Genomic DNA, 20,063 nt, shown 5'->3' with positions numbered 1-20,063 from the left:
GCTCTATAATAGTCATTGTTGCTGGTAGTACTTGCTCGTAGACTTTCCTCCTTCAGGATCAAACCTTCATTTAGATTTAATCCATTGTCAATAAACTGTCTCAGTGATCTTCGATCACTTCAAAAACAAAAACAAAACGATAAGGGATGATCTAGTGCAACCCCACAGAAAAAAATTCAACAACAATGATAGATTTTATGTTAGGTATTAAATTGCCTCATTGCGTGAGTCACAATTAGACTTCAATAACTTTCTCGTTCTACCAGAAAAATGGATCTACTCCAGTCCTTCAGTGTTGTTGAACTGGACTATGACGAACTCATAAGTGACGAACCTGAAATAATATTAGAAATGTGTTTTGCAAGTGTCGAAACGTGTATCTACATGTAGCAGAAGACTTCGCGAGATTTTGAACATCTTGCTTCCCGTGATGGCAACGTCGTAGAAGCTTATCTGAAGGAGTAGATGTTGAATATTGAAAATTTTGATTAAAGGGAGTGGAGGATTTGTTGTATTGTGTTACCTCCAAGTTGTAGGATGGCGATGGTAGCGATTGGAGACAGGAAGATGGTTCTCTGCTCTCTTCGCTGACCCAAGCACCGTACAGACACACTATTGCATGTCTCGCAATCAGGAAAGAGAAAGAGTAGGTGTTGTAAAAGACTTGAATGTTGTAGGTGAGGTGGCTGGAAAGAGACAGTCATTTTGGTAATGGTTTGGGGGATAACTTTCGAGAGTCGGACAAGGAGGAAAAAATGTTGGCGGCGTATGACAACAAGACGATGTAAGAAATGTACTTGTCCACCTTCTTCGAGAGGTAGACCAAACGGCGGTAGTTGTTAGGGTTGGACTAGAAAAGTGTTTGAGTTGGGGCAAAGAAAATATTTTTGTGAAACTTTCTTTTGGTCGAGGTACAATCGATCGGTTATTTGTTTGAAACGTAGTGCCAGAGCCGAACTAATCACGACAATAAACAAGTCGTTAAACGACCAAATCATGTGTCGTCCTATCATGGTAGCAATCTACAAGAAGATGTATTATTTAGTTGTTGCTTTGTTAAATAAAAGTGTTCCATATCAAATTGTTTCCCATTTATTGCATTCATCAGTACATAGTAAGCCATGAATAATCAATAAAATGTATTCACATTTCGTCACAAATTAAAAAAAAAGTGTCAATGCAGACGTGGCCGTGGCCACCGAGAAAAAAGCATTTTTGTCCAACTGCGATTTTTTCAGAATAATGCAAAATTATATTGGGTGATTCAAAATAATTGTGGATAAGTATGTACTGAAATTTATGTGGCAACTGTGTGGGTACGATAGAGTTGACATTTCTTTGACAGTTCAGAGTCGGGCAATTTTGAAAATTGTCAAGTTCAATGGTATAAAAAAAATCAAATGCATGCATATAAAATGTCATACAAATGTCAACTCTACCCCACCCACACATTTGTCAACAATAATATTACCAACCTATGAAAAAAAGTCACATTCATTTAAAATCACCCGGTATATCGGCTGTTTGTTCAGTTCAAATTAACAACTTATTTAAAACTATCATTAGTGACAAATGATTTGATAATAGATTTTTTTAAATTGTGTAGACATGAGAAGATTTTTTTTATGAATTACGTAATTTGGAACTCTTGCACTATAAGTGCGAGTACTGTGAGTATTATCTTGTTGAAGAAAGCTATGGGTTTCTTTTCAAAAACGAAATTGCATCATTTTGGCTTTGAAATTGAACAGGTGGAATACTTACTAAGATGATAGAGGGTAAATCGGTAATTGTTCACTTTAACTACTTCTGGAATTTTCGCGTTTTTTCTGGCTAGACAGCTTCAGGACGTCCTCCTACATCGTTTTCCACCAGTCAAACCTTGTGCAAATGAAAATTTTCCTTACCCTTTAGTTAGACTTGGCGCGACCTTGAAACACAACAAGAGAGAAAAAAAAGGCATTTGCACAAGGTTTGAATGGTGGGCAACGATCTAGCAGGACGCCCTGAGGCTGTCTAGCCAGAAAAAACGCGAAAATTCCAGAAGTAGTTAAAGTGAACAATTACCGGTAAATCCGGCTTTCATCGTTCTACAGAAGGTGATTATGGCGTTGAATGTACAACTACAAATAATAAGACCTGACCTGAACGTGAGTTTATCGCAGTTTTCAGATATGACTCCTTGCACTGATAAAAACCCAAAAGCTTGTGCCGCAACGACGACCCACTGGATTTGTTGATGAAACAGTTGAGGTTCGTTATCATTTTTTCTTCGCCGAAAGAGCTTCATCTTTTTAGCAAAGGGGACAGGAATGTACGAACAAGAGTTGTTTATTTTTGATCTAGATTTGGGTACAGTAAGCATCTTACAGAGTGGTTATTACTAATGTAAAGGATGTTTTTTTTAAATTTGGCGTCGAAGTAGGCGTTGGAGAGTCGATTGAGATCGCACCACTCGTGTAAAGCGTAAGATTTAAACAGCTGATCTGTGATCCGTAACCTGTATAGTGCGTTCACAATCGACAGTTCAACGCCTACTTCGACGCCAGATTTAAAAAAACACCCGTTATCACAATAAAGCGCTAGAAGCAAATTGTTTCATTAGCCGTCATGTATTTGTCGAGGGTTGCTTGGTTAAACTGGATCAACACCAACTCGTAGGTGATAATGGCAGCTGCCACCTTAAAAAAAAACAAAATCACTCTTCTTCAAGTGTTTACGTTGAGTACATACACTCAGAACGAGGCCTTTTGTGATGCGGAACAAATTATGACCTGTCAGGGCGACCGAATCGATATGTATTTGCGCTATTAATCTCTGAATCTGTAATGCGAAAGCGTAAATATTTATTCGAGCATGTAAAAAACTGACCTCTTCGTTGTAAAATTCCGTCGGAAGCGAGGTGAGGTGAGGCAGGCCCGCTTGGCTCTCTTCGTTGATGAAGGCGCCGAAGATCGACACGAAAACTATTCTCGCGATCACGAACCCGAAAGAGTAGAAGAAGTAGATGGCCTCGGCAATCGACCCCATCTGACTGAAATGTTTCCGTCGACTCACGCCTACCAACAAACAGACTTACCGCAAGCTGTTGAACAGCTGGATCAGGATGAATGTCAGGTTGCAGGAGTAGGACAACAAGATCAGGTTGGACAGGATCTGGTCCAGCTGGCGCATCACGTTGTTCATGTCGTTGTAGTCCTCGCGGATCTGGCGCCAGAACTGGTACTCACCCTTCTGAAACCGGGTACTTCGATTTCTGTAGGTTCTAGTTCCGGTCTCACTCGGACCGGAGCTGGATAAATTTACCGGAAATTCGGCGTGATATACTTTGATAAATCCAGACGAGTCGTTTGAGTTGGCACTCGTGATCACCTCTTCGGCGCTCGTCTTGATCTTAAGGTTGATCTGGCGGAACCGTTCTGTCATGATCATGCTCATCAGGATTATGAAGATGTCGCCGAAGTTCCACACAAAGCTGGCGCTCCAGCTCAGATACTGGAAGAGTAGAAATAGAGAGTTGCCGGAAAGTTTGAGTAACTTACTGTCAGGAGAGCTGCTCCAAACACGTGGTACGGCACGTAGGTAAAGAAGTAGTGGAACTGCTTCTTGAAGAGGTGCTCTGCACCAGTCGAATTGTTCTGACAGTTGGTCGAGTACAACAAGCTGAAGATGGACAAAGTGTGTTCGAGAAGGGACATCACAATCATGATCGCAGCCGAAAAATTGATGCGTTTGTAGAGAGCTGTGGTTGCTTTGTAGTTTTTGAGCAGGTGGTCTTCGATGTTGGTCCAGAGAGTCATGAAGCGCGGCCATATGTAGGCCACTTGGATAAATAGCAACGTCGTGAAGAAGGAGTGAAGGTAATACAAGGGAGTAACTGAAAGAGACGTTGACGACAGAAAACTTTAAATTTGGGACTTACTCAATTGGTTCAAGAAAATCCCAACGGTCAGAGCTTTGTAGAACGAAAACACACAAAACACTATGTACCCCAGTGACATTAGACCCGCGTAAAGCACCTTCCAAGACTTGAAGGTGAACCGGAGTTTGTTGGGCTCATCGCATCTGAGATTGTTGATCGGAAAGTTCCCCACTATTTGGGCTATCGTCAACACAACTTTCAAACAATTGTGTGTCATGTTCGGATTTCCTGGTTTGCTCTTGCTGCTCACCGTCACTCGTTTCCAGACATTCACTAACATCACTTCAACGAGAATGCAGCTTTATCGTGGAACACTCCCGAAGCATTAATTTCATAGATTAAATGAATTGTAAACAGTTTTATCTTCACTTGTTGACCGCCACCATCAGCAACGAGCGATTTTATCGTATCGGATGAGTTGTGACCGAGAAGTTTGTGCCGGCGGAAGTTCGATCCATGGAGTTTTTTCAAGGGACAATCGTGCGCATTTATTGTTGTTCCAACAGACTTAATTTGTTTTCTCAATTTAAGTTCTTGATTTTTACTCCTGATTAAAAAAAATATTTACCGCGTGCGGTTGATGACTGAATAATTCAGTTGTTATGCTGCCGCCAGGAAATTATTGTTTACGTTGTTAAGGCCCCACCCACCAGTTGTTTCCCACCAAGATTTAGTAAATAAATCTCAACCAAATAAACCCCTACCCCACAAGACTAGTTATTCCAATTTCTAAGTCTTCCTAGAGTATCTCATATATGTAGAATCTATAATTTCGTTGATCATCTTCATCAGACTGCTCTATAATCGTTGTTGGTTCTGATAGTATCAAGCGATCAAATTAAGTATCGATTACTCGATTACAAATTAATTTGGTCATAGACATTCTTCCTTCAGATTCATTGTCAGTAAACTGTCTCAGGGATCCTCGATAACTTCAAAAACAAAAGAAAACGATATGGAATTATCTAGAGCAACACCACAGAGAAAATTTCATGAACAACTAAATAGGTCAGTGGTAGATTTTACTTTTACGAAAATACAACACTTCTATTTACATCAATTATGTCATAAAACTACCTCATCGCGTGAGTTACAATTAGATTATATTTACGATTATTAGCTCAATTAGCTTGTCACGTGACTTCAATGACTTTCCTGTTCTACCAAAAAAATGAATCTACTGCAGTTCTTCGGCGTTGTTGAATTGAATTATGACGAGCTCGTAAGTGACGATGGCGCCTGCAACCTGAAACAACATTAAAAACGTGTTTTGCAAGCGTCGAAGCGTGTACGTGTAGCAGAAGACTTCGCGAGATTTTGAACATCTTGCTTCCCGTGATGGCGACGTCGTTGAAGCTTATCTGAAGGAGTAGACGTCGAATCTTGAAAATGTTGATTAAAGCGAGTGGAGGATTTGTTGTATTGTGGTACCTCCAAGTTGTAGGTTGCCGATGGTAGCGATTGGAGACAGAAAGCTGGTTCTCTGCTCTCTTCGCTGACCCAAGCACCGTACAGAGACACTATTGCAAGTCTCGCAATCAGGAAAGAGAAAGAGTAGGTGTAGTAAAAGACTTGAATGTTGTAGTTTAGGTGACTGGAAAGAGACAGTCATTTTGGTAATGGTTTGGGGAGACTTACCCGATGACGTTCGAGAGTTGGACAAGGAGAAAAAAGATGTTGGCGGCGTATGACAACAAAACGATGGAAGAAATGTACTTGTCCACCTTCTTGGAGAGATAGACCAAACGGTCGTAGTCCGCCCGGATTTGGATCCAGTAGTTGTTAGAGTTGGGCTAGAAAAGTGTTTGAGTTGGGGCAAAGAAAATATTTTTTAAAACCTTCTTTTGGTCGAGGTACAATCGATCGGTTATTTGTTTGAAGCGCAATGCCAGCGCTGAACTAATAACGATTATAAACAAGTCGTTAAACGACCAAATCATGTGTCCTATCATGGTAGCAATCTACAAGAAGAATATTATTTAGTTGTTGGTGTGAATGTAAGATTGGTACATTTGCGATGAAAGCAGTGTAGCCGTTGAAATCCACCACGGAGAAAAACTCCGGAAAAACACTTAAATAGAAGTATTCTATATCAAATTGTCTCCCATTTATAGTACTCATGAGTATATGGTAAGCCATCAATAAAATGTATTCACCTGAAACATGTCGTCAGCAAAATCTTGAAAATCTCTACGCTCTTACCAATCGCCGCGACGAAAATAGCGCACGTTGCCACCGCAATCCTCTGGTCCAAATTTTTGGGATAGCCGTACACCTGGTTCATTTTCCTGTCAACTTCGCTCCAGACTTTCACCAGTTTGGGCCACTTTTTGGCCAGCTTCACGTACAAAACCAGCGACGTCAGAGCGTTGATCACATTCATCTGCGTCCCTGCAAATCCAAACTGTCGCCAAAATTTTTCCCATCTCGTTCTTACCTAGTAGCTTCAAACTGAACTTGACGAAAGTCCAGTTGATTATGCAAATGACAGAATTCGTCACGAAGATGGCCATGATTGTGAAGGTGTAAAGACACTTCCATGACCTCCACTTGAATTCGGTTGCGAGTCCTGTTACTGGTAAAAGTCCCAAACAGTTGGCGATCTTGACCAGGAAATTAATCGACTTGTGGAAGGATCCGAATCGATCGGTTTTGCTTTGGCCGACGTAAATCATGGTCGTTGTTTTTTGACTCAAGCCTCGACGAGCATTTCATGGAAATATGAGGCTAGGGTAATGGAGGGTACACACATTACGGGTAAATAAACAATATAGGGTTAATGTTGAGTGTGGCGTGACAGTAATTGGAGGGTTTGTGGAAAACATCATCAACGAGTGAGTGAGTGAGTGTGTATTCAAAGAGTGAAGGATTGACCCGGCGCATCCACCATTTTGCGTATTTACCAAACAACTCCGCCACGTCCACTATTTATGTATTCATTGGTTTAATCATAAATTCATATTTTTTTCAACGAAGACCGATTGAGTTTACCGATGGAATTGCGATATTCCAAGCGTCTTATCACGATGATAAGTCCGAGATAACAATCGATGACGGCACAATTTAGTTGATTTATTAATAACACTTCAGATGCAATAATTTATTGTATATTTATGTCTAGTAACGTTTTTTTCAAATTTTCAATTAGTTGATATTTTGGGCGATCCAATCCCTGAATGCAGACACTCTAGTGTAGACATCTGGCATTCCTACAGCGCAAGGGGACCCCCACGAGACCAATCCGATCAGCTTAGCGTTGCCTCCGTCTTGACTGATGAGAGGACCTCCGGAGTCCCCGTGACAAGCTCCCTGTCCACGTTGAGTCAGAGTGCAGATCTCTGATTCCAAGATGGTGCCTTCTTGGTTGATCCAAGCGTTCTTGCATTGCTCGTAGGGCACCGACTTCAAAGGCAGATGTTGCAAATCATTTGGGATGCTTCCAGGGTAGGAAGTTCTTCCCCAGCCGATCAAGACGCAGTCTCTGGGATCTGCCACGTTCTCGCTCTCCAGTTCTATGATCTTGATCAAGTTGCTCTCCGCTATAGAACTGGAGAGTCTGAGTAGGGCGATGTCGTTGATGATCAAGTTTTGATTGTAGTTGGGGTGGACGATGATCTCGGCCACTCCCACTTGGACTCCGCTGTTGGAGTTGAGTTGGTTTATCCCGGCGACGACGCTGTAAGACGAGGGGCTCGAGCTGAAAGACACAGATTAGTGGGGGTGGTGGTAGGTTTGTTGGTAAGTACTTGTAGACGCAGTGGGCGGCGGTGACGACCCAGTTGTTGGCGATGAGGGAGCCGCCGCAAGTGTGGGAGTTGAAGATTGTACGGAGGGAAATGATGAATGGGTACTGGCCGGCGGATGCGGTGCTGCCCCCCACTACGCGCCAGCTGTACAAGGGGTCCACATCGAGGGGGCTAGCTGCGAGAGATTTTTAAATGCGATTTACGAACAATTAGTTTTGGAGGTTACCTAGTGAAGCGGTTGCACAGGCAAGGATCAGTACGATTGTCTTCATCATCTTGAATTTCGTTTGGTTGTGTTTGAGAGATTCGCGGACGCTTTTTATATTACGCGCGTATCAAAAAAAAAAGTCATGGATAATCGGTAAGACTTTGGGAGATAAAAAAGTTAATCGTAGGCGGAAATGTAGTGTTTTAAATGTTTATGATGATTTATTAAAGATACAAAGGATGATACAGTAAATTGTGCTAGAAACAATAATATTGCAAAATAGACAAAGTTGTTGAAAAGTAATAAAAATGAGATATTTTGGTTTAGTGCTTATCTAAAATACATATGGACAAATTTCGCCTGTAAGGTTAACAAACTTATCTTAATTATACCGAGTATATTTTCTGATTGTGTAATAATTATATTGATATATATATATATTTTTTTTTTAATTTTGCAGATTTGTATTCATATTCATTTTCTTTATATATTGTCTTCTCTATAACTATAAGATTTCTTTTTTCCTCTTCAGTAACTTGCATTTTATTAAATTGCACATTGCAGGAATTACATTACAATTACATTTGTTTTTTTCAGATTTTTTTAAATGTATTATTACTTTGTTGACTTTTGTTATTACATTATATTTCTGTTGTATATTTTATCTTATTTTAAAGTATGTACGAGTAAGATAAACTACCCAAGATTTTCATTTTACCAACAATACGTTGTAATTTACTTACTTCAGCGATGTTATGTATTCCCTTTCAGGTGTATTCTGTTTTACATTTTTCTATATTTTGTTCTCCTGGCATTTCTGTGTTGTGCTACCAACGTTTCCTATCATTTATTTTTCCATTCAGCAATATCACTTAAGTTATAAATCTTGATTGAGATATGTTTTTTTGGAGGCAGTCCAACTGCGCACAGATTAGGAACAGGTGGTCAGGTCATTGGGCTGCTTAATCCTCAACTGAACTGCATTCAGTACTTATGCAGGTACTTATTAATTAGATGGTACATTATCAATTTGCAAAAAGGGCATAACTATCAGGGGGTCAACAGATTAAATTGTTGATCATTGGAGCATTCGGATAGGAGGGCCGAGAAGGTCGATAAGTCAATAAAAATGTACGTGGACTAGGAGTTGAAAGGAGTGGTATTGAGTTGAGAATAAATAATAAATAAGTAAGTTATAAATAACTAAGTTATTTGTGAATTTTAGTTTTATTGAAAGGGTAAACATGGAAAAAAATTGATACTACGAGTGTGTCAAGTCAACATGAACCGTAGAGGGATGAACAATTATTGTTAATTTTTGAAAGATACAAGTTTCGAAAATAGTGTTAAAAACAAGTGAAGAAACACACAAAAAAAAACTCTGTACCGACAATTTACACTCTAAATTCGTTTTTTTTTTAAGAAAAGCAGGTACTCATATTACAATTTTGGTTGATTTTTTTTTCAAATTTATTAAAAAAACTTTTTATTTATTTTCTTAAAATTTTATTACACAAAAGTCAACTTGTTAGACATCGTTGAAATCAGAAAAAAATTCTCTACCAGAATAAAAATAAATAAATATATGTTTCCATTTAAAAAAACAAAGCGACACTTATTTAACATAACAATTAATGTTGAAAAAAAAAATGAAGCCGTTTTGTAGTGTTCTTTTAACCATTGCATTGTTTCTTTTGTTTATTAAAATCGGATAATAAATAACGGAGTTACGGTTTGCGGCGTTTTTTAGGAAACAGTCTATATACATAATTATATGTATTTGTTAATTTTTTGTTTATTTTTCTTTTTTTAATGTTCGATACTACGGTGCGATCAATTAAAAAATAAATCGAGTCGGCCTATGCTATAGCATAGGCTCCAAAGCAAACTCGATTTATTTTTTAAATGATCGCTCGGTAGTTTGTATACTTATTTGCTTATACAGGGTCCTAAAAATGGCGCACTAACGGTGCACTACGGTGCAGAAGAGATTACCGTAAACGTCAGAAAAATGTTAAAACAATTCTATTGGACATTTGCTGATTTAGCGATCTTTGAAAGTGGCACTTAACAGGCATAACAGAGAATTTAGAACCTTTGAAAATCGTAAAAATTATCTTAAATCCACTACGGCAAGGTAATGATGTACGAGTATATCTTTGTTTACATTGTATTATCATCGTCGATTTTTTTATCTGAAACATTTTTTCCATATTTTTTTCATGTACAGTCGTTGACCAAAATAAAATAGGACAAAGTGTTACCTTAGACAGTTTCACAATTCAAAAATTTGTGTAGTGTAACTGAGGCGTATGTGTCTCAAATTACAACTTGATTTGACTTGACAATTGATTTACAAAAAGTTAGGTTGTGTTTTTTTACTTGTCATCTCGTCACTGTCACTATGTTCAATTGAATGATTATGAGTTTTTGAAATATTGTCGAATGATGACACTTATCAGAATTGTTTTTTTATTTTTGACACTTTTGTTTTTAAGAGATGAATTTCGCAAAAATATACACAATCGAAATTTACCTTGTCCTATTTTATTTTGGTCAACGACTGTACATTTAAACATTCTCGATAAGGTAGTAAGTAGTTAGTGCCCCAATTTTGGGGCATTTACGTACTTTAAACGAATAGTAGAAACAATAAAAAACTAACAATTACAATTGCTTGTTTTTCATTGTTTTCTTTTACTTTTTATTTCCAACATTTTTCTAACAGGTTAAAACCAATTTCGCTTTTATCTGTGTCTTTCACATATCTTTATCTTCTCTATGTTTTATTAGATTATGAAATTTTCGTTGACTTGTTCCTTTATTATTTTCATTCTATTTTTTTTTAATATATCGAAACTAATCTTTTCTTTTATTTCTTCCGCCATAGAATCTTATGAGTAATAAAAAGTCACTTTATGCATCAGTTATACAGGGTGTGCCAGAATTCTACGGACAAACATTCAGGGTGGATTCTTTGATCAAAAATAAACATAAAACCCTTAATACGAGTAGATCTGGAGTCAAAAACGCTTAGTTTGTGAGATAATCGACAAAAAACGTAAAAACAATTACGTTAAAGAAGCACATGTAGGACGTGCTGTGCCATTAGAGGAAAAAAATGTCTTGGATGCTGTTGCCAATTGTTCTAACTGTACCCCATGAACTTGAAACCATCAGTGCTTCAAAAGTGTCGCCAGTTCTTCGAGAACAGCTCTTACACCATTTTAGATTTCAAAAAGTCCAAAATTAAAACAAACTGAATTTTTTTTTGCTTTGCGTGTTTATAGCTTCCGAAATACCTAAACGTATAGTAAATTAATTTTTGTAATGACGACCCAGAGTTACTAAATTTAGTCTTGTGAACACACCTTTTTACCGCGAATTTGGGGTTTTAAAAAGTTAGGTTATGGGTCACGTCATTTGTTTCTACAATGTTGTACTTTTTCATTACGTTTCCATTATATCCATGAGTAATTTCTTTTTTTGTTGGAAGCCTTTAAAATGTGCTGCTTCGTCTGTTTGCTTATTGGAAATTCATTCATTTTGACAGCGACAATAATATCACAATTTAAATCTTTGCCATTATTTATTTTGTAAAAAAATCTAACAAAACTACCTAATACATCAACATTTTAAACAAAAAAAAAAACTAAATTTTTTTTATAACAATTTGTTTTATTGTTTAATATCATCTCATTATTATTTTTATACCAGTATAACGCAACTGGTACCGATCCAGAACTGATTATACTGATTTGCTTTTGAAAGTTATGACGAAATTGTATTTTTTCAATTATCTATCAGACAACAAAGACGTAAATGGAGAAAAATCTACAATAAACAAATTATTGTCCTAGGTAAGTACGTTTCATAACAAATCAGGCATTTCGAAATTTCGAAAACATCACAAAAACAACATTTTTTTAATATAAAAAGAGACTGACGACTACTCCAGTCAGTGCAAATCAGAAATCAAGATGATGAAAATAATTGTGACAATCTTCGTGTGTGTGACGGCTTCAATGGGTAAAACATTTTTTTTAAAATATAATCCAGCCTAATTCAATCTTGTAGCCACTCCAGTCAATGTTGACTCCAACATCGACTGGCGAGTCGTCGGTGGATCCACCGCCACCCCCCATCAATTCCCCTTTATTGTCTCCCTGCGAACACCCTACGACTCGCACAACTGCGGCGGCTCCATCATTGCCAAAAACTACGTCATCACTGCGGCTCACTGCGTCTCAGGGTATCCAAAAACCGATTTTTCAAAAACAATCGATAACGATTTCTTGCAGCTACGCACCCTCGTATTACACAGTGGTCGCGGGAACAAATCAGTTGAACGCCACCAACCCCCTCCGCTTCAAAGTGGGCCAAATCATAGTACACCCCGAGTACAGCTCAAGCTTGATCCTGAACGACGTCGCCCTTCTCCGTCTGGAAACACCCATAGAGGAATCCGAAGAAGTGCAAATCGTCGGTCTGGAAACCGAGTACGTTGATACGGTGCGGGACTGCGTCCTGATAGGGTGGGGAAGGACCTCGTATCCTGGAAGCATCCCCAACGACTTGCAATTCCTCAACGAGAGAACTTATCCCAACGATGAGTGCGTGAGTAGGTGGGCGAGTGCTCACGCTGTGTACTCGTCGCAAATCTGTACACTCACTAAAGTGGGAGAGGGGGCATGTCATGGAGACTCTGGAGGGCCTCTGGTTGTGGTGAAGGATGACAAGTTCAGTTTGATCGCGCTGGTTTCTTGGGGTTCTCCTTGTGCCAGGGGAATGCCAGATGTCTACACCAGAGTGGCCTCCTTTCATGAGTTCATCACCGACAATATTAAAAATTAAACAAATGTATCTTCTTAGCCTAACAATGTTTCAAGTGTTTATTATTAATAATTAAACTATTCATAAATCATATTGCAGACTACTATGATTTTTATTATCATAACACCTCTACAATCTCTCAGACATCGTAAATTGTACAAGATTACCGTATAACGACTTCGATCATTTTCCTATCTAATCACTTACTTATGAGATTTAATTAGCAATAAATGTGTTCAACAACAAATACATAAATCACTAGTAAGCCGATAATGTGGAGTAATTTACGTTGGTCATGCTGTGCAAACACTTGGTACGAACCATGTGGTACCACAATCAATACCATATTTTCAGTCGTGAGTTACTTAGGTGTAACTATTGTTGTACTGTATGATCATTAGCTCATAAGTTACTATTGCACTGACGATCTAGAAACAAATAATTCTAATTTTTTTGGGTGGGGGGATGTTGAGTAGGGTTTACGCTCAAGAGCAGCTTCTTGTTGAGCTTGAACATCTTGCACCCGGTGAGAGCCACTTCGTCGAAGCTTAACTGAAGGAGTAGACGTCCCACCTAAAGACTCAATGAATAACGAAAATTTGGAAATCAAGTCGTACCTCTGCACTGTATTCATTGGGGGGCACAGAATTCAAGATTCTGATTGGTTCTTGACTTTCTTCGTTGATCCAGGATGAAAACAAAGTCAGACAAGTCAATCTCGATATGAAACTGAAGGCATTAAAGTAACAGTGGATCGTTGCAACTGTGGAGGTTTCCGTTCCCCTGAAAATAACTTGTAACGAGAAGTAGAGTGTAGCGATACTCACCTCAAGAACTCTGTCAAGAAGTGCAACAACGAGAGAAAGTTTAGACCGTAGGAGTAGATAATTAAGAAGGAGATGTGGTCGTCTAGAACGAACAAAAGACTGCTCAATCTGCAGTAGTCCTTTCGGATGTTTTTCCAAAAAGAAGCGTCTTCCGTCTCCTGCAACTATAATTTGATGGTTGATGGTGCAAGTTTTGAGTTGTGTCGCACCATTCCAAATTGTTGTCGCTGGTTCTGTTTCAGTCTTGCTGCGATTTGGTGAAAGCGGAAAGCTAGAATTGCACTCAAAGCGATCAGGAAAACGTCGGTGAAAGAATGCAACAGGTACGCTTCAAACTGGACGATCGTCACGAAGATAGCGACCAGCGGATGGTACGGTACCATCGAAGAAATTCTATTGAAACAGTTGTCGTAATAGAGCTTGACAGATAAAGGTTCTTGGTCTTGATCCTCTCCATGGAGGCAGAGAAGTTTTTGGAGGAAATAAACGACTGCAAGCTCAAATTGATCAATTGTTTTTCTCTTTAATCCCAAATCCTTACCAGTACTCAGCACTAAGAAGAAAATCGTCACTATTGTTATGAGCAGCTTCAAGTATTTCGGGTGGCCGTAGATTTTGTTCATGATTTTGTCATTTCGGTTCCACTCTTTCATCAAGTCCGGCCATTTGGTGGCCAAGCGAAGGAGCAAAACCGAATTGGTCGTAATCGCAACACACTGAAATATTGATTCGAATTTTGCGAAAGACAGTTCTTTTTCGAGTTGTTTCAACGCCCAGATGAAAGTTATGAGGTTGCAAAGAGCCACGCTGGTCGTTATAAAAATCACGTGGTACACTTTCCACGATTTCCACTTGAAGTGTGTCGGGAATGTCGGAAAATATCCGAGACATTGTCCAACAGTTAGGAGGAAGCTTAACGAGACTTTTACCGTTTGTGTCGTTGAGAAATCAATCATTTTACTAACTAACGTTCGAACTTCGGTGTGTCGGATTCAGAACCAATAGGTACAATAGGTAAACAAGTGACAATTATTTATTAATGGGAGTTGGACGCGTACGTTGTGGATTATCTGCATTATTTAGTGTTGTGGACGTGGAAAAATATTATTTAATAATTTTGTGTATCGACAATAGATATTTTTAGTAAATTAGTAAATTTTACTAAAACAACTATGAGCTCTGAAACTGTATTGCTATCAATTCGTAAGCACGACCGCACCAATAACCTAAAATGAAAATGTTTTCATTTAGAAAAGCTGATAAAGCGACCTGAAAAGTTAAAACATCAAATGTACTTCAGAAAACTGTGTCTTACATAAGTTTATTGCGAAGAAAAAGAGCAGCGTGAAAAGTAACGACTGTTTCAGATGTCAACTGCAGCCGTAGAAGATGTTCATCACGTGGTCAGTTTTGCTCCATTGGGAAGCAATTCTAGGCCAGCGAAGAGCCACGGCGGATTAAGTACAATATCAAATTCGACGAAAATTGTTATGGACACTTTGTCATTGCCCTTATAACCCAACAGGTATATGTGGTGAAGTAGAAAATGTGACAGCTCAATATAGGCAAAAATGAAATATTGCCCAGGGTGTCCATTTAAAGTGAAAAGCACTGTCCAATCAGAAATAATTTTTTTAAGGGCGTTGTGGAGTGGCCAATCATTTCGACGTGTCAAAGGTTAAAAGAAAATTTTGAACATCGCTGCTCTTGAAGCAAATTAAAACTGGATAAATTGTGTCCATCAACAACATGTGGTTGTATTTGTTTTAAGGTTTTGTAATCATCGACGCTTTAACGTTGGCGTCTCAACAAAGAAAATGCCATTTTGGGTAATGATGTAGAGAGAGTGCTTAAAATAAGTTTATTAACAATGTTACTTGCAAAAATATAAAACTCGGCAAACACGACGTAATAAATATGAATGCGCGTTTAATACTAGAATTAGAGAGCTAATTGTATTCAGCGAATTAAAACTAAAAGCTTTATACATATCACAATATTAAAATTACGACGGTGCTTCATCTGCACCTCAAAATCGTCCTGTTCAATTTGCAGTAGTCGCACTGGACGTCGAAGTGTTGCTTGCGCCACCTACAGTTACACGTTGAATCTACCACGATCTGTGTCGGGTAGGTGCCTCTCCCGCAGCACAGGGTGGCGCAGTTCTTTGCACTGTTGCAGGATCTGTTCGCATTGGTGAGGCAAAAGTTGGGACTACTCTCCAAGAAGAGGAGCTGCCTTGCGCTCTTGCTCCCTTTCATCGACCGGATGCTGTTCTCGGGCTGGATTTGGAGGGCACTGTAGTACATGGCTTTGAGCTGCTTGGAAATAACATCGAACGAGCGGATCTTCTTCCAGCAGAGCCTGACAGTACAAGTACCTGCTCAAATCAATAATTGCAAAACGAAATCGCTTTTGTGTTAGTTGTTATCAACCTGAGACGCCGTGGCACCTGCAGACAACCTCCTCGTTCTCGAGTACCACCTTGATCCCCAACTCGCTGTTGTACTTGATGATGGAGTTGAGTCCGTCGCCTCGCTTCTTCAGTTGCAAGAATTTCTTGGTGAACTTTTTGGCGAATTTGCAGTTGTCGCCGCAGCCGGCCCACTGCCAGGACGCGTTTTGGGGTTTGCCGTGGTCGCCGCAGCGGCAGCCGGCGAGGGTGCCTTCAGAACACGCCCGAGCCACGGAGAACATCACCGCCGCGGAGGCCATCGAGTACATCAAGGCTGTCTCGCGGTAGATCTTCTTCAAGAAGAACCCGCGCTTCGAACAGTTCCATTGATCGAACCTGGAAGGACTCTTTACTCTTGAGGGTGGCCCAGAATGGTACTTACTCGAATTGGGATTGACAGTGCGTGATGGACAGGTTCCTGGCGTTGAGCAAGACCTCCGGAAGGCCTCTTCGTTTCCAACATATCTTGCTTTGGTGCTTGAGACGGCTCAACCACTGGCACGACTTCTTGTCGGATGGGGTGAGGTTGTTGGTGTTGGAAAAAACCAGCGCTGCGAAGGGTTTCTTTCGCTGGGATTTCAGCGAAGTCGACCTGGAAGATATGTTAATTTGTGTTTAGACAGACTACGACGAATATGGTGGAAACGGAAATGATGTTAAGGTGTGACGTTTGTCCGATGAAGGACAGGAAGTGCCGAACTTATTTCTTGATCACTCAGGAATGAATGAACAAAATAAAAAAGGATTCGATCAGAAATGACCAAAAAAGTAAACTGGACGTCAAAGTGTTGCTTGCGCCATTTACAGTTACACTTCGAATCTACCACGATCTGTGTCGGGTAGGTGAGGTGCCTCTCCCGCAGCACAGGGTGGCGCAGTTCTCTGTACTGTTGCAGGGTCTGTTCGCGGTGGTGAGGCAAAAGTTGGGACTACTCTCCAAGAAGAGGAGCTGCCTGGCGCTCTTGTCCCCTTTCATCGACCAGATGCTGTTCTCGGGTAGGATTTGGAGGGCACTGTAGTACATGGCTTTGAGCGGCTTGGAAATAACATCGAACGAGCGGATCTTCTTCCAGCAGAGCCTGACAGTACAAGTACCTGCTCAAATCAATAATTGCAAAACGAGATCGCCTTTGTGTTAGTTGTTATCAACCTGAGACGCCGTGGCACCTGCAGACAACCCCCTCGTTCTCGAGTACCACCCCGGCTACGCGCCAACTGTACAAGGGGTCCACATCGAGAGGGCTAGCTGCGAGAGATTTTTAAATGCGATTTAGGAACAATTAGTTTGGGAGGTTACCTAGGGAAGCGGTTGCACAGGCAAGGATCAGTACGATTGTCTTCATCACCTTGAATTTCGTTTGGTTGTGTTTGAGAAATTCGCGGACGCTTTTTATATTACAGGTTTATCGAAAAAAAAAGTCATGGATAAAGCTACGGTTTCTTAAAAAAGTATGCGACGCACAACTCACAGTGCGCTCAAGTCAACAACTGCGTCCAAATCAAGTCGAAACTGATTACGACGTACACCACCCAACTCATACGCCAACAATGCGTTCAGCTGAACTTTTTCTAAGAAAACGCTTCCGTCAGTATCAACTGATTGGATTTACGCGGTTGTGCGCGACGCTCGACTTACCGTGAGTTGTGCGCCGCGTACTTCTCTAAGAAACCGTAGCTTCATCGGTAAGACTTAGGGAGATAAAAAAGATAATCACAGTCGGAAATGTAGTGTTTTAAATTTTTATGATGATTTATTAAAAATACAAAAAATGATAGAGTAAATTGTGCGAGAAATAATGATATTTCAAAATAGACAAAGTTGTTGTTATCTCAATTATACCGAGTATTTTTCTGATTATAATATTTATATTACAAAGTTTATCAAATCATAATGACTCTTTCTGTTATCAAAATAATTCAACACCAAACAACACGATACAAAACGACATAAATAATTTAGACTTGAGTTATAATGATATACATGTAATTAATCAAAATTTTTACTACCATCAAAATTTTAAAGAACAAATTGAAGATGAATTCAATAGAACTCTTAACGAATTTAAAGATACAGAACCATTTAATAGACCACTATTACCTAAACAACAAAGCTCCAAAAAATTCTTTGCCATGATTGAAATTTTAAATTAATTCATTTTACCTAAATTTGTAAATAACAAGTTTTAAAAAATTACACAGTATTATATATAGTAGAGCTCTAACAATTATCAGATTAAATGGTTGAAAAGAAATTAACCAGACAAATAATATAAAAGCCAAAGAATTGCCAAAATGGGAACAAAGACTAAATAAACAGACGAGATTTAAGTAGAATAACTCAATATTTAAAGGGTATAAATTCTAATCATCTAAATAATTGTATTCAATCGATTTTAAATAAAAACAGAATACATTGTTTAAAATATAACGAATACAATGAAATATTAATAGAAATTAAAGACACTTTATTACAAAAATTAAATATTTATTCTAAACGATTAAAAAGATATAAAAATAATACACAACGAAAATTTGAAAACAAACAATTTAGAAATAATGAGAAGTTCTTTTACAAACATTTAACAGATAATAAAATTCAAATTAATAATGGTATACCAAATATAAATGAAATTAAAGAATTCTGGTCAAACATATGGTCAAATGAAGTTCAATTTAATAACCAGGCAGAATGGATTCCTCATTTAGAAAGTGAGATACCAGATAGCAATAATCAATATCATATTCAAATTAGCCTTAAGAAATATTAATAGTTCACATAATTGGAAATATCCTTATAAAATTATAGCATCTTGCATTAAAGTAATAATTTATTATGACCATTGTCAAAAATTAAATATACTTAATGAAGAACAAAAAGGTTGTGTTAAGGAGTCTTTTGGTTGTAAAGAACAACTCATAATAGATACGATAACAATGGAGCAAGCTCGAAAAAATAATAGAAATATTTATATCGCATTCATAGACTACAAAAAAGCCTATGATTCAGTACCACATTCATGGTAACTTAAAATTCTTAAAATTTATAAAATTTATTTGAATTTGATTAACTTTTTATCCCGTGTTATGACATTTTGGAAAACTACTTTAAATTTATCAATAAACAATACTAAATTAAAAACCGAACCTATTCAAATTAAACGGGGAATTTATCAAGGTGATTCTTTAAGTCCTTTATGGTTTTGTCTAGCCATTAATCCTTTGACAAATCTATTAAATAGCACTGGATATGGTTTCGATATTAGACTTAATAATACCACACTATCCAAATTAAATCACCTTCTTTATATGGATGACATAAAACTTTATGCATCTAAAAAGAATCACATTTTATCTTTACTAACAATAACTGAAAATTTCTCAAATGATCTTGGCATGAGTTTTGGTATTGATAAGTGTAAAACGCAATCAATATGTCGCGGTCATTACGAACATTTAGAATATATAACTAAAGAAGGAGAAATCATTAAACATTTAAATAAAGGAGAATTTTATAAATATTTAGGTATTAATCAATCCAATCATATTAAACATTCAATTATAAAAGAAAATTTAGAAAAACAATTTTATTTAAGAATTAAATCTATTTTAAAATCAAAATTAAACGGTAATAATTTAATTAAAGCAATTAACACATATGCTGTTCCATTGTTGACCTATTCTTTTGGTGTTATAAAATGGTCCAAAACTAATTTACAAAATATAAACATTCAAACTAGAATTCTCTTTACAAAATTTGGTAAACATCACCCCAAATGTGCTATTGAAAGATTTAATTTACCACGCGAAAATGGTGGTAGGGGTTTTTCAAATCTAGAAATTCTACAACACAATCAAATTGCTTCACTAAAAAATTATTTTCTCAATGGAGCTCGTGGTAACACTTTTTTTAATGATTTCGTTTCAGCGGATAAAGGTTACACACCTTTAAATTTAAGTGATAATATAATTTCAGATATTGTTGAGCCAAAGCCAAATATACCTGACACTATAGCAAATATAAAACAGAAGTCTTTACATGGGAGATATTTTAAAGAACTGGAACAACCAGAAA

At 38.1% G+C, this 20,063-nt stretch overlaps 8 protein-coding genes across 8 annotated transcripts; 1 reads left to right on the top strand and 7 right to left on the bottom strand.

Moving 5' to 3' along the window:
• Positions 1 to 2,313: 2,313 nt before the first annotated feature.
• LOC138131979 (gustatory receptor for sugar taste 64e-like) lies at positions 2,314 to 4,725 on the bottom strand. Its single transcript, XM_069049285.1, is given in 5 exon segments — positions 2,314 to 2,681; positions 2,734 to 2,823; positions 2,872 to 3,034; positions 3,080 to 3,495; positions 3,543 to 4,725. Coding segments are annotated over 5 exon segments (1,428 nt in total). The 5' UTR covers positions 4,203 to 4,725; the 3' UTR covers positions 2,314 to 2,582.
• A 79-nt stretch (positions 4,726 to 4,804) lies between these two features.
• On the bottom strand, positions 4,805 to 6,071 carry LOC138131987 (gustatory receptor for sugar taste 64e-like). Its single transcript, XM_069049294.1, has 6 exons — positions 5,933 to 6,071; positions 5,761 to 5,883; positions 5,561 to 5,715; positions 5,354 to 5,516; positions 5,215 to 5,304; positions 4,805 to 5,168 (listed from the first exon to the last, which is right to left on the bottom strand). The coding sequence occupies exons 1-6, from the start codon at positions 6,059 to 6,061 to the stop codon at positions 5,100 to 5,102; spliced, it is 729 nt and encodes a 242-aa protein (XP_068905395.1). The 5' UTR covers positions 6,062 to 6,071; the 3' UTR covers positions 4,805 to 5,099.
• Positions 6,072 to 6,074: 3 nt separating this feature from the next.
• On the bottom strand, positions 6,075 to 6,597 carry LOC138130296 (gustatory receptor for sugar taste 64a-like). The gene is made up of 3 exons (XM_069046734.1): positions 6,360 to 6,597; positions 6,151 to 6,313; positions 6,075 to 6,078 (listed from the first exon to the last, which is right to left on the bottom strand). The coding sequence occupies exons 1-3, from the start codon at positions 6,595 to 6,597 to the stop codon at positions 6,075 to 6,077; spliced, it is 405 nt and encodes a 134-aa protein (XP_068902835.1).
• Positions 6,598 to 7,007: 410 nt separating this feature from the next.
• Positions 7,008 to 8,047, bottom strand: LOC138131985 (chymotrypsin-1-like). The gene is made up of 3 exons (XM_069049292.1): positions 7,895 to 8,047; positions 7,669 to 7,843; positions 7,008 to 7,619 (listed from the first exon to the last, which is right to left on the bottom strand). The coding sequence occupies exons 1-3, from the start codon at positions 7,941 to 7,943 to the stop codon at positions 7,067 to 7,069; spliced, it is 777 nt and encodes a 258-aa protein (XP_068905393.1). The 5' UTR covers positions 7,944 to 8,047; the 3' UTR covers positions 7,008 to 7,066.
• Positions 8,048 to 11,778: 3,731 nt separating this feature from the next.
• Positions 11,779 to 12,812, top strand: LOC138131986 (chymotrypsin-2-like). Its single transcript, XM_069049293.1, has 3 exons — positions 11,779 to 11,905; positions 11,954 to 12,128; positions 12,178 to 12,812. Exons 1-3 carry the CDS (start codon positions 11,857 to 11,859, stop codon positions 12,728 to 12,730), a joined length of 777 nt encoding a protein of 258 aa, XP_068905394.1. The 5' UTR covers positions 11,779 to 11,856; the 3' UTR covers positions 12,731 to 12,812.
• A 262-nt stretch (positions 12,813 to 13,074) lies between these two features.
• LOC138130295 (gustatory receptor 5a for trehalose-like) lies at positions 13,075 to 14,427 on the bottom strand. Its single transcript, XM_069046733.1, has 7 exons — positions 14,371 to 14,427; positions 14,078 to 14,252; positions 13,746 to 14,026; positions 13,537 to 13,694; positions 13,327 to 13,492; positions 13,193 to 13,261; positions 13,075 to 13,137 (listed from the first exon to the last, which is right to left on the bottom strand). The coding sequence occupies exons 1-7, from the start codon at positions 14,425 to 14,427 to the stop codon at positions 13,075 to 13,077; spliced, it is 969 nt and encodes a 322-aa protein (XP_068902834.1).
• Positions 14,428 to 15,383: 956 nt separating this feature from the next.
• On the bottom strand, positions 15,384 to 16,651 carry LOC138131289 (protein Wnt-9a-like). The gene is made up of 3 exons (XM_069048213.1): positions 16,374 to 16,651; positions 15,972 to 16,327; positions 15,384 to 15,916 (listed from the first exon to the last, which is right to left on the bottom strand). The coding sequence occupies exons 2-3, from the start codon at positions 16,258 to 16,260 to the stop codon at positions 15,555 to 15,557; spliced, it is 651 nt and encodes a 216-aa protein (XP_068904314.1). The 5' UTR covers positions 16,261 to 16,327; positions 16,374 to 16,651; the 3' UTR covers positions 15,384 to 15,554.
• Positions 16,652 to 16,670: 19 nt separating this feature from the next.
• Positions 16,671 to 17,574, bottom strand: LOC138131290 (protein Wnt-16-like). The gene is made up of 3 exons (XM_069048214.1): positions 17,289 to 17,574; positions 17,142 to 17,237; positions 16,671 to 17,086 (listed from the first exon to the last, which is right to left on the bottom strand). Exons 1-3 carry the CDS (start codon positions 17,332 to 17,334, stop codon positions 16,812 to 16,814), a joined length of 417 nt encoding a protein of 138 aa, XP_068904315.1. The 5' UTR covers positions 17,335 to 17,574; the 3' UTR covers positions 16,671 to 16,811.
• Between the last annotated feature and the right edge of the window lie 2,489 nt (positions 17,575 to 20,063).

Source organism: Tenebrio molitor, chromosome 5 (assembly GCF_963966145.1).
Source record: "Tenebrio molitor chromosome 5, icTenMoli1.1, whole genome shotgun sequence".
In the NCBI taxonomy this organism is placed as follows: domain Eukaryota; kingdom Metazoa; phylum Arthropoda; class Insecta; order Coleoptera; family Tenebrionidae; genus Tenebrio; species Tenebrio molitor.
This window is presented reverse-complemented; position numbering and strand designations above follow the sequence as displayed.

Coding starts and splice junctions, on each gene's coding strand:
- LOC138131987 (XM_069049294.1), bottom strand. CDS start 6,061: ATGGCTTACCATATACTCATGAGTACTATAAATGGGAGACAATTTGAT. Junction 5,716..5,760: donor TGTACCTCGACCAAAAGAAG/GTTTTAAAAAAT, acceptor ACACTTTTCTAG/CCCAACTCTAACAACTACTG. Junction 5,517..5,560: donor CAACTCTCGAACGTCATCGG/GTAAGTCTCCCC, acceptor GTCTCTTTCCAG/TCACCTAAACTACAACATTC.
- LOC138130296 (XM_069046734.1), bottom strand. CDS start 6,597: ATGATTTACGTCGGCCAAAGCAAAACCGATCGATTCGGATCCTTCCAC. Junction 6,314..6,359: donor GTTCAGTTTGAAGCTACTAG/GTAAGAACGAGA, acceptor TTGGATTTGCAG/GGACGCAGATGAATGTGATC.
- LOC138131985 (XM_069049292.1), bottom strand. CDS start 7,943: ATGATGAAGACAATCGTACTGATCCTTGCCTGTGCAACCGCTTCACTA. Junction 7,844..7,894: donor CTGTGCAACCGCTTCACTAG/GTAACCTCCAAA, acceptor AATCTCTCGCAG/CTAGCCCCCTCGATGTGGAC. Junction 7,620..7,668: donor GCCGCCCACTGCGTCTACAA/GTACTTACCAAC, acceptor TGTGTCTTTCAG/CTCGAGCCCCTCGTCTTACA.
- LOC138131986 (XM_069049293.1), top strand. CDS start 11,857: ATGATGAAAATAATTGTGACAATCTTCGTGTGTGTGACGGCTTCAATG. Junction 11,906..11,953: donor GTGTGTGACGGCTTCAATGG/GTAAAACATTTT, acceptor TCAATCTTGTAG/CCACTCCAGTCAATGTTGAC. Junction 12,129..12,177: donor GCGGCTCACTGCGTCTCAGG/GTATCCAAAAAC, acceptor GATTTCTTGCAG/CTACGCACCCTCGTATTACA.
- LOC138130295 (XM_069046733.1), bottom strand. CDS start 14,427: ATGTCTCGGATATTTTCCGACATTCCCGACACACTTCAAGTGGAAATC. Junction 13,493..13,536: donor TTCTTGACAGAGTTCTTGAG/GTGAGTATCGCT, acceptor AGTTATTTTCAG/GGGAACGGAAACCTCCACAG. Junction 13,262..13,326: donor CCAATGAATACAGTGCAGAG/GTACGACTTGAT, acceptor CTACTCCTTCAG/TTAAGCTTCGACGAAGTGGC.
- LOC138131289 (XM_069048213.1), bottom strand. CDS start 16,260: ATGTACTCGATGGCCTCCGCGGCGGTGATGTTCTCCGTGGCTCGGGCG. Junction 15,917..15,971: donor CAGGTGCCACGGCGTCTCAG/GTTGATAACAAC, acceptor TGATTTGAGCAG/GTACTTGTACTGTCAGGCTC.
- LOC138131290 (XM_069048214.1), bottom strand. CDS start 17,334: ATGAAGACAATCGTACTGATCCTTGCCTGTGCAACCGCTTCCCTAG. Junction 17,238..17,288: donor CTGTGCAACCGCTTCCCTAG/GTAACCTCCCAA, acceptor AATCTCTCGCAG/CTAGCCCTCTCGATGTGGAC. Junction 17,087..17,141: donor CAGGTGCCACGGCGTCTCAG/GTTGATAACAAC, acceptor TGATTTGAGCAG/GTACTTGTACTGTCAGGCTC.